The sequence below is a fragment of the Oncorhynchus kisutch genome, linkage group LG21 (assembly GCF_002021735.2).
Source record: "Oncorhynchus kisutch isolate 150728-3 linkage group LG21, Okis_V2, whole genome shotgun sequence".
Taxonomy (NCBI): domain Eukaryota; kingdom Metazoa; phylum Chordata; class Actinopteri; order Salmoniformes; family Salmonidae; genus Oncorhynchus; species Oncorhynchus kisutch.
In genome coordinates this window covers 8,721,785-8,733,681 of record NC_034194.2, presented here as the reverse complement: position 1 = coordinate 8,733,681, position 11,897 = coordinate 8,721,785, and the positions used below count along the sequence as shown (strand labels likewise).

General features: G+C 41.9%; 1 protein-coding gene across 2 annotated transcripts in view; it reads left to right on the top strand.

Annotated features, from left to right (window-relative positions):
* LOC109866167 (ELM2 and SANT domain-containing protein 1) overlaps positions 1-10,138 on the top strand; it is a 31,019-nt gene extending 20,881 nt beyond the window's left edge. For both annotated transcript variants that reach the window (XM_031800173.1, XM_031800171.1), the window contains exons 6-13: positions 85-230; positions 3,908-4,011; positions 4,253-4,328; positions 4,526-4,614; positions 4,822-4,965; positions 5,081-5,173; positions 5,382-5,560; positions 8,339-10,138. In XM_031800173.1, coding sequence (XP_031656033.1) covers positions 85-230; positions 3,908-4,011; positions 4,253-4,328; positions 4,526-4,614; positions 4,822-4,965; positions 5,081-5,173; positions 5,382-5,560; positions 8,339-8,600 — 1,093 coding nt within the window. In that variant the 3' untranslated portion in view covers positions 8,601-10,138. The remainder of the gene's footprint in view (positions 1-84; positions 231-3,907; positions 4,012-4,252; positions 4,329-4,525; positions 4,615-4,821; positions 4,966-5,080; positions 5,174-5,381; positions 5,561-8,338) is intronic.
* Positions 10,139-11,897: the final 1,759 nt, after the last annotated feature.

The following is an 11,897-nucleotide window of genomic DNA, read 5'->3' as shown; positions in this document are numbered from 1 at the left end:
TCTCGCTCTTTTCTCTCTCGCTCTTTCCCTCTCTCTCTTTTCCCTCTCTCTCTCCCTTTTTCTCCCTCTCCCCCCTCCCTCCAGGCGTATTAACATTGGTCTGCAGTACCAGGCAGAGGTGCCAGAGCTGCAGCGGGACTGCTCGCTGACCCATTGGGACCAGCACAAGGCTGACCTTGTCTGGCTCCCCATGAAGGAATCCCAGCTACGCCACGTAGTGCAGGAGACTGGTAACTATACTAAGCTAGGGCGGTATCCTGATTGACATACATTCATACCGACCTTGTGCCATCACAGGACATTTGGTAATACCAGCACTGAACACAAGGGGCACTTTTTTCAAACCCTAATGAGTCTCTGTAATCCGAAGGTTAGCAAGTACATGCTAACAAGTACATGTAAATACCCATAGTGAATGCTAAATGCTAACGAGTGCATTGCAAACATTTTCTACAGTCTCTGACAAACTATTTGTCGGGCAGACATCCCAGGTCATAAAGTTATACAAGTAACTTAAATCAAATCAAATTTTATTTGTCACATACACATGGTTAGCAGATGTTAATGCGAGTGTAGCGAAATGCTTGTGCTTCTAGTTCCGACAATGCAGTAATAACGAACAAGTAATCTAACTAACAATTCCAAAAAACTACTGTCTTATACACAGTGTAAGGGGATAAAGAATATGTACATAAGGATATATGAATGAGTGATGGTACAGAGCAGCATAGGCAAGATACAGTAGATGATATCGAGTACAGTATATACATATGAGATGAGTATGTAAACCAAGTGGCATAGTTAAAGTGGCTAGTGATACATGTATTACATAAGGATGCAGTCGATGATATAGAGTACAGTATCTACGTATGCATATGAGATGAATAATGTAGGGTAAGTAACATTATATAAGGTAGCATTGTTTAAAGTGGCTAGTGATATATTTACATCATTTCCCATCAATTCCCATTATTAAAGTGGCTGGAGTAGAGTCAGTGTCATTGACAGTGTGTTGGCAGTAGCCGCTCAATGTTAGTGGTGGCTGTTTAACAGTCTGATGGCCTTGAGATAGAAGCTGTTTTTCAGTCTCTCGGTCCCAGCTTTGATGCACCTGTACTGACCTCGCCTTCTGGATGACAGCGGGGTGAACAGGCAGTGGCTCGGGTGGTTGATGTCCTTGATGATCTTTATGGCCTTCCTGTAGCATCGGGTGGTGTAGGTGTCCTGGAGGGCAGGTAGTTTGCCCCCGGTGATGCGTTGTGCAGACCTCACTACCCTCTGGAGAGCCTTACGGTTGAGGGCGGTGCAGTTGCCATACCAGGCGGTGATACAGCCCGCCAGGATGCTCTCGATTGTGCATCTGTAGAAGTTTGTGAGTGCTTTTGGTGACAAGCCGAATTTCTTCAGCCTCCTGAGGTTGAAGAGGCGCTGCTGCGCCTTCCTCACGATGCTGTCTGTGTGAGTGGACCAATTCAGTTTGTCTGTGATGTGTATGCCGAGGAACTTAAAACTTGCTACCCTCTCCACTACTGTTCCATCGATGTGGATGGGGATGGGGATGGGGGGGTGCTACTCACAGTTTGCTGCGCACACAAAATACATATTAGACAGCAATGCTCTTGATCCAGGAGGGGATTCTCTGCTGTTACCAAAATAAGCTTGATTTTGCAAGAGGCTAACCACTTAGCTAGATAACTAGCTACTAAATTAGCATACCACATGTACAACTGCAGAGTATTTAACACATTTTAGACAGTTAACTTAATAGTTATAAGATATCTGGCAAACATTTAATTGTGAATTCCATACTGTAACTCGATCACCTGGCAGGTGCTGCACAAAAGTGAGCGGCTTACAAGGCACCGGTCTCTCAATGTTTTGTGGTTGTAAACATACACCATGTGACTGGGGACTACCAGTAAGCTTCATAATGAAAAATAATGTGACAGATGAAATGAAGAACGTGATCTACTTTATCTCCTAATGTAGTTGACTGCAGCTATTTACTTAAAGTTTCTACAAACATACAGATAGTGTATTCAGATCCCTTGACTTTTTTTCCACATTTTGTTACATTACAGCCTTATTCTAAAATGGATCAAATTGTTTTTTCCCTCAGCAATCCACACACAATAGCCCATAATGACATAGCAAAAAACAGGTTTTTAGATTTTTCTGCAAATGTATAAAATAAATTCAACTGAAATATTATATTTACGTAATTATTCAGACCCTTTACTCAGTACTTTGTTGAAGCACCTTTGGCAGCGGATAAAGCCTTGAGTCTTTGGTATGACGCTACAAGCTTGGTACACCTGTATTTGGGGAGTGTTCCCCATTCTTCTCTGCAGATCCTATCAAGCTCTGTCAAGTTGGATGGGGAGCGTTGCTGCACAGCTATTTTCAGGTCTCTCCAGAGATGTTCGATCGGGTTCAAGTCTGAGCTCTGGCTGGACCACTCAAAGACATTCAGAGACTTGTGCCGAAGCCACTCCTGCTTTGTCTTGGCTGTATGCTTAGGGTCGTTGTCCTGTTGGAAGGTGAACCTTCACCCCAGTCTGAGGTACTAAGCACTCTGGAGCAGGTTTTCATCAAACATCTCTCTGTACATTGCACCGTTCACCTTTGCTTCGATCCTGACTAGGCTCCCAGTCCCTGCCACTGAAAAACATCACAGCATGATGCTGCTACCGGCATGCTTCACTGTAGGGATGGTGCCAGTTTTCCTCCAGATGTGACGCTTGGCATTCAGGCCAAAGTTTTCAATATTGGTTTCATCGGACCACAGAATCTTGTTTCTCATGGTCTGAGTCCTTCAGGTGCCTTTTGGCTAACTCCAAGCGGGCTGTCATGTGCCTTTTTACTGAGGAGTGGTTTCCATCTAGCCACTCTACCATAATGGCCTGATTGGTGGAATGCTGCAGAGATGGTTGTCCTTCTGGAAGGTTTTCCCATTTCCACAGAGGAACTCTTGAGCTCTGTCAGAGTGACCATCGGGTTCTTGGTCACCTCCCTGACCAAGGCCCTTCTCCCCCGATTGCTCAGTTTGGCCAGGCGGCCAGCTCTAGGAAGATTCTTGGTAGTTAAAAACTTCTTACATTTAAGAATGATGGAGGCCACTGTGTTCTTGGGTCAATGCTGCAGACATTTTTTGCAGATCTGTGCGTTGACACAATCCTGTTTCGGAGCTCTTACGGACTACTCCTATGACCTCATGGCTTGGTTTTGCGCTCTGACACGTTCTGTCAACTGTGGGATCTTATATAGACAGGTGTGTGGCTTTCCAAATCATGTCCAATCAATTTAAATTTACCACAGGTGGACTTCAAGTTGTAGAAACATTTCAAGGATGATCAATAGAAACAGGATGCACCTGAGCTCAATTTCGAGTCTCATAGCAAGTGTCTGAATACTTATGTAAATAAGGTATATCAGTTTTTTTTGAACTGTTTTTCGCTTTGCTTTATGGGGTATTGTGTGTAGATCGATGAGGATTTTTTTTGTTTCATACATTGTAGAATAAGGCTGTAACATAACAATGTGGAAAAATTCAAGGGGTCTTAAATACTTTCCGAATAAATAGTTTCAACGGTATTGAAAAACCATGCAGACGCTATTTCCAAATACTAAATTTTTTCAGCACGGTTCTAGAAACTATGTTGAATGCATAATCAGGCCAGCTCAGCACTGCTTAGCTCAGCTTGGTATGGCTCTGTAGTGTGAGCGGTAATAGAGCTTGCTTTTTGTATGAAACTTAAAGTATGCACATTTGAACAACAACAACTTTTTGCTTTCTGTCATTTTTTTGGGGCTCTGTCTATCTTCTCCACCCCTCCTCACTTTCTCTCTCCCTACACCTCTTCCTCCCTGCCTTCCTCTCTCAAAACTGCCTCACTCTCCCCCCTAGTGGATGACCTGATGAGCCTGGCCTGCTCATGTGCTCTGTATGGCGGAGGCACCAATCAAGAGTTGGCCCTTCACTGTCTGCATGAGTGCGGGGGCAATGTCCTTGTGAGTACAGTGACTCATCCATTGATATAACCAAGTTTACAACGAGTTTACAACGACGCTGCCTCCCGTACGCTTTCAGAATGATCCATTGTGGCAAGTTTATCCCAGGCCGTGTCCCAAATGGCACCCTATTCACTTGATGGTACATTTCTGTGGCCCCTGGTCAAATGTAGTGCGCTATATAGGGAATAGGGTGCCATTTGGGAAACACCCTGGTGATGAATTGTGTTGTGCTCCCCAGGAGGCCCTGGCATTCCTGCTGCTCAAGGAGCCCATTTTCTCTAAAGGCCATCACCTGGCAGACTATCACTACTCAGGTGGGGAAGTTGTCTTGTTTCCTCATGTGCTTCTTTCCAAAGCGTGTGCTTGTTAAAGGGGAGAAGGGGCAGGGGAGTGATGGAATTCATTCACTCACAACACCCCCCCCCCCCCCCCCCCCCCCCCCCCCCCCCCCCCCACACACACACACAATGTGTGACCTCATTGACAGTATGGTGAATAATTTCCCTCCCAGGATCAGACAGTTGGACTCCCTCAGAGAAGCGCTACTTCAACAAAGGCATCTCTGCCTACAGGAAGGACTTCTTCATGGTGCAGAAATTGGTACGCCCAATTCGAATCAGGCCATGTCGTCCATGACACTTTCACCACATGGCATGTTATCACTACCTGGGCAAACAGTGGGAGTACCATTAGAAGTGAATAACGTTTTAATAACTGTGTCTGTATTTCTATGTGTGTACAGGAATGAGGCGAGAGGAAGAGTATAATGAATACCTTTGTCTGTGTGTGTTGTCGCTCCGTATACAGGTGCGGACTAAGACAGTGGCACAGTGTGTGGAGTTCTACTACACGTATAAGAAACGGGTGAAGATCGGTCGCAGTGGAACCCTTACCTACGGACCTCCAGAGTCACCAGCGGCGAAACACACAGAGGCAGTATTGGATGTCAAAGTAGGGCTTAGTTAATGAAATCAAATAAAATAAAACAAGTAGTTAATGATTACGTTTTTTTTTTTTACATTACTTTCATTAAGATGAACATTTATTGTGTTATATGCCACCTCAGGGAGAAGACAACAGGAAGTGGGAAGGGTCTTGGGAATGGGGTAAAGATGGCAGCCAGTTGAGGGTTAACCAGACACTACAGGCTCACGACAATGTAAGTGCTCATTTTCACTTGAAATTACATTTAAAGGTGTATGTTAAACTATTCAACCACTTTGTATCATGTTTATATCCATCCCATAACGGTATATCCTATGTCTATACTTGCTATCATATGTTCTTTGACCAATGATCCACCAACAGTGCAATACAACACTGGTATGACAGACTAACACAATGAAATGTAATGTTTGGCCCACAAGACAGGAGCAGTGCTAGGACACAAGGACCAGGATACTGTACAAAAGGTGGGACTTCACCATCCAACCCCTTCCTCTGCACTCCGAAATCCTCGTCCCGAGTCTGCAGGGAAGAAGAGCAGAGCTCCCCCAAAGCCCCCGGGCGACCCAGAGGGCGTGTTTCCCTGCAAGAAGTGTAGCAGGTCAGTGTGTTTGTGTGTGTCTATGTAAGAGTATTTCTATGTGTATTGTATCTGCAAACCGATAGACACATCCTCCACCATGCAATCCTACCACCATTAACCGTTTCCACCTAACAGTTTTTACAGTGAAAGAAAACAGGGTGAAAGAAAGGGATTGACCAAGAGTATTATAAACCAGACATCTCTCTTAGAGACCAGTGTTCACTGGAAACATCCCAGACTGGTGGGGTGACAATGGAGACAAAATCCATTGGTGGTCTTTGTTGCAGTTGCGCTGCACGGATAATTCAATTTTACAACAAAGGGATGTGCACGGTTATTGGAATATTTGACTATCCAAAGAGACGTTAGTATTTGATTACTTGGGAGAGGATACATTTTTGATACCAGAAAATATAGGCACATTTTAACAATGAAAAGGCTTTGTCTAAAATGAAATGCAATGATCTATGTGACATTGCTACATAGCCTACAAGGACAGACCATCACAATCGAAATTGTAATAAAACAATTGTTTTTATGACAGTTTTTATGAGTGCACCCCATAAAAGACACTCTGGGAGCCTGCACACGTTTCACATGTGTAGCTTGTTGTTGTCGGTCAATCAAAGCGGCGCTACAGTCCATGTGAAGGGGGTGATTTCAAATCAATGCAAAATGTAATTCAAATTACAGAAATAAGTTGGCTAAATGAGAAGGAGTAGGCTACAATGATCAACCAACAGGTAGGCTGTTGTTTCATATGAATGGAGTTGTTGTAGACAAGTAAGGGGAGTGGCAGATATTTTTTTGATAGCACTTCAAACAGCTATGTCGGTCCGCTAATACAGGGGTACAGTCTCTAATACAAACGCTGTATTAGCGGACCAGTATAGCCGTTTGAAGCGCTATCAAAAAAATATCTGCCACTCCCCTTACTTGTCTACAACAACTCCATTCATATGAAACAACAGTCTACCTGTTGGTGCACATTTATTTTTTTGCCTTAGAACTACACAGCTGATTCAAATAACCAACTCATCATGAAGCTTTGATTATTTGAATGAGCTGTGTCGTGCTAGGGCAAAAACCAAAACGTGCACCCAGGGGAGGGACCCAGGACCGAGTTTAGGAACCACTGCGCTAATACAGGACTAGTAAAGGCACAGTGCACTACTTTTGTCAATAATACAGGACTAATACATTTTTTTCAATTATTTATGTTTTATATGCCGAATTATTAATATGATTATTTATTTTTATTTTTAAGGGGGTGCTGCAGCACTCTCGGCAACGCTCACTGTCTTTCTGTCGAGTCGTGTTAGCAAGTCTCCATTGAAGTAAAACATTTTATATTAAACATGTATTTCGACTTTCTGGATATCCAAAATGTTATTCGAATAGTGAAATCATTTCAAAAGCCCATCCCTATTACAACAGCTGGAGAATAATTTTACGTCTCAGTAACCATATTGATATGGTATAGCAGTCTTCTGAGATGCACAGCACGATGACCTGGTACACCACCTGTGTGACTGTAGGTTCTATACGAGCCATATAATTCTCTTTATATACACTACAATACCAAAAGTATGTGGACACCTGCTCGTCGAACATCTCATTCCAAAATCATGGGTATTAATATGAAGTTGGTCCCCGCCCTTTGCTGCTGTAACAGCATCAACTCATCTGGGAAGGCTTTCCACTAGATGGTGGAACATTGCTGCGGGGACGTGTTTCCATTCAGCCACGAGCATTAGTGAGGTCGTGCACTGATGTTTGGCAATTAGGCTTGGCTCGCAGTCGGCGTTCCAATTAAACCCAAAGATGTTCAATGGGGTTGAGGTCAGGGCTCTGTTCAGACCTTTCAAGTTCTTCCACACCGATCTTAACAAAACATTTCTGTATGGACCTCACTCTGTGCCCTGGGGGATTGTCATGCTGAAACAGGAAAGGGCCTTCCCAAACTTTTGCCACAAAGTTGGAAGCACAGAATTGTCTAGAATGTCATTGTTTGCTGTAGCATTAACATTTCCCTTCACTGGAACTAAAGGGCCTAGCCCAAAGCATGAAAAACAGCCCCAGACTATTATCCTCCTCCACCAAACTTTACAATTGGCACTATGCATTGGGGCTAGTAGCAGTCTCCTGGCATCTGCCAAACCCAGATTTGTCCATTGGACTGCCAAATGGTGAAGTGTAATTCATCACTCCAGAAAACACATTTCCACTGCTCCAGAGTCCAATGGCGGCAGGCTTTACACCACTCCAGCCGACGCTTGGCATTGCGCATGGTGATCTTAGGCTTGTGTGCGGCTGCTCGGCCATGGAAACCCATTTAATGAAGCTCCCAACGAACAGTTCTTGTGCTAACCTTGCTTCCAGAGGCAGTTTGGAACTCAATAGATTTTTACGCACTTAAGCACTCGGGGGTCCTGTTCTGTGAGTTTGTGTGGCCTACCACTTTGCAGCTAAGCCTTTGTTGCTCCTAGACATTTCCACTTCACATTTACAGCATTTAAAGTTGACCGGGGCAGCTCTAGCAGTGCAGATATTTGACAACCAGACTTGTTGGAACGGTGTCACGTTGAAAGTCCCTGAGCTCTTCAGTAAGGCCATTCTACTGACAATGTTTGTCTATGGCTGTGTGCTCGATTTTATACACCTGTCAGCAACGAGTGTGGCTGAAATAGCCGAATCCACTCATTTGAAGGTGTCCACATACTTCTGTGTATATAGTGTATATAGCGATCTGGGTTATATGTTATATTGTTCATGTATCTGACCTTTGACCTCCAGGGTGTTCTACAAGGTTAAGAGCCGCAGCGCCCACATGAAGAGCCACGCTGAGCGGGAGAAGAAGGACGCCGCACTCAAACTCAAAGAGGAGGTGGAGCGGGCGACCCTCGCGGCGGCAGCAGCCGAGGCACGGGCCAAGGAGGCAGCAGAGGCTATGCAGAAGGGGAATGGTTGTGGGAATGAAGCGGGAGAACAGGATGAGGTCAGTGATGAGGATGTGCCTTCAGAGGCAGAAGATGAAGAGGACCAGGATTGGCACTGAAAGAGGGAGAGAAGGGGAGAAAAGAGTGGGGGGGAGACTTGGGCGTGAGGCAGAGAAAGAGGGAAGGAAAGAGATCCCACTCCTATAAAAACACAGTTTAAAGAATCTTTACCTAAGACCATGAGATTGAGTATGGTGGCGTTCCAGGTCGTTCATGTATCTGTAGATTATCAGATATTGTAACACCCGGGGAACTGTTAAACATCTAGGAAGCACATAATCATATGATATAACAATATTCTGACATGCTCAACGTGACTGCAAAAAAAGAATACCTGGAACATCCACTTTGTCTCACATCCCAGTGCCACAACTTCAGTCTTCCTTTTAATCGCTTTCCGCACTCCACATCTTAACTTTTCACAAGGGAATATATTTTTGTAAATGCACTCTATTCTATTCTATTGCTTTTGCCAATCTTTCTTCTTTTATATCTCTTATTTAATTGAATATCTGTATTGGAATATCAATATGGCTATTTTCATTGTGTGTAATATTTAGACTTTTGGTTGTTCTTAGTAGTTTGTACTGCAGTGGATGTTTATAGCAAACTAGCTATACTCAGTGGATACCTGTTTTGCCTTACTAGATCATGATCAAAGAGACTTTTCACTTTTATAATATCGGTATGTTTTCTAAAATTGGGGATAATGTAGATATGACCTTTTATGAATTCTGCTTTGCTTTTGAGGTAAGTATTGTGGAGAAATGGATTGTGATCAAACTCTAAGGTTGAATTGCACATTTATACTACAAAGTAAGGGACCTTTCAAATGTAATGTACGAAAGTCCAGAGGGCATATTAATGAAAAGATCACTCCCTCATCATGTCCATCACAACTTATTTATCTATCTCATGATCACAGCGTAACAAGTTGATTTGTTCGAGATCACAAGATCATTTTCCCATGATCATGACATAACGAAAGTTGTTCAGTTGAGATAAACTCCATAAAGAGGAGTGGCTTGACAGTATGGCTGAGGCTGTAGAGCCCGCAGTGGATTCAGTACGTTTTTATTAATTGCTATGGTAAGGGGTGGCACATTTCATGCTAACATCAATGCTTTCATTTGTGTTTGGAGCTTATTATCAGTTTTATAAGTTAGAACATTATCAAGTTTAAATGTCCCTTACCTTACGCTAAGAGCTCTCGGGGCATCTAAGCCAAATTGCCCAGTATTGCGATCAACGCAGCCAAAGGGCTCCTTGATGAAGTGGTTATCATGCATCTGAACAAATCAATGACCCATGGTACTTTTGAATATCTCTTGATCTCGACAAAACAACTTTTGTTATGTGATCATGAGATAAATAAGTTGTGATCTTGACATAATGAGGGGAAAATAACATTTAATTCATAATGCCCTCTCTGGACTATCGTAGTAATGTGTCTTGTGTAAAAAAACAAACATTTTTTTTATAAAAAGTTATATATTGAAAATACTGCATTGCAAATAATGTTGCCAACTTTTAACTAATCAATAATGTCAACTGCCTTTGAATTGAAAAAGTTGATTAAAAATCTATTCAGAAACTATGTTCCTGTCATTCCCTGAAGAGGTCTTATCTAAGCTTTATATCATTTTCTCACATACAACATGGTTTATTAATTAGTACACTGTAGCAAAAATGTTTTGCAACAGAAAATGTTTGCAATGAACTAGTTTCTTATTGGAAAATTCAGGTAGGTAACTCCCTGTTTCAGCCTGTGTACTTCCATTTGGTTCCTGGTTAATACACTCCTGTATGCTGTTAATGCCAGAACCAGTAGAGGGAAGCAGTGATTCAATATCAACAATGGGCAATAATCCCTACAATTTACAATTCAAGAGCTTTCCCTTGGGTTTCAATACATATGTTATATTATGAATACCACAATATACTAAACAAAATTATACAAATAATAAGACAAATCAATAAATAGCATAATCGTAGTAAATGTCAAGTGACTTGACCTGACACATAACAGAAATGTTTAAACAACAAAGTTCCATATCTTTTTTTATTTACAGAAATGTGGTTTAGCCTGTTATTTCAACCGTACCCAGCAACTATTTCTTTATTGGTGTACATAAGTCCAATACACACCTGTCAATGACTGTAGAAGAGAGAAAAACATTGATTAACCTTCTATTACAGACACATTTTAGAAATGTTATTTGCATAGCAAATTAACAAAATAGAAAAACATGATTTTTAACCTGATTTTCAAAACCTTTAAATTGAATTCAGAGAAATATATTATATTCTCTGTAAAATGTTGATTGTATGAATCTGAAACTTGTTGATTGATTTAATCACTTAAGCATCTCATTAATTATGTTAGATGTAAAAATATATATATATAACTTTACCAGTCTTTATTTTGGCAAAATAACATGTGTTTCTGTGTCAAAGTGTCAATCATAGAGAGAAATGAGAACTCTAGATGGATATACAGTTGAAGTTGAAAGTTTACATACACCTTAGCCAAATACATTTAAAATCAGTTTTCCACAATTGCTGACATTCAGTAAAAATTCCCTGTCATTTAGGTCATTTAGGATCACCACTTTATTTTAAGAATGTGAAATGTCAGAATAATAGTAGAGAGAATGATTTATTTCAGCTTTCATTACATTCCCAGTGGGTCAGAAGTTTACATTCACTCAATTAGTATTTGGTAGCATTGCCTTTTAAATTGTTTAACTTGGGTCAAATATTTTGGGTAGCCTTCCACAAGCTTCCCACAATAAGTTGGGTGACTTTTGGCCCATTTCTCCTGACAGAGCAGGTTTAACAGAGTCAGGTTTGTAGGCCTCCTTGCTTGCACATGCTTTTTCAGTTCTGCCTACACATTTTCTATAGGATTGAGGTCACAGCTTTGTGATGGCCATTCCAATACCTTGACTTTGTTGTCCTTTAGCCATTTTGCCACAACTTTGGAATTATGCTTGGGGTCATTGTTCATTTGGAAGACCCATTTGCGACCAAGTTTTAACTTCCTGGCTGATGTCTTGAGATGTTGCTTCAATATATCCACAATTTTCCGTCCTCATGACGCCATCTATTTTGTGAAGTGACCAGGCCCTCCTGCAGCAAAGCACCTTCACAACATAATGCTGCCACCCCCGTGCTTCACGGTTGGTTCTTCGGCTTACAAGCCCCCCCTTTTTCCTCCAAACATAATGATGATCATTATGCCCAAACAGTTATATTTTTGTTTCATCAGACCAGAGGACATTTCTCCAAAAAGTACGGTCTTTGTCCACAGTGTTCATATCGTCTCGAATAACAGCACAGCAAAAATTGTACAT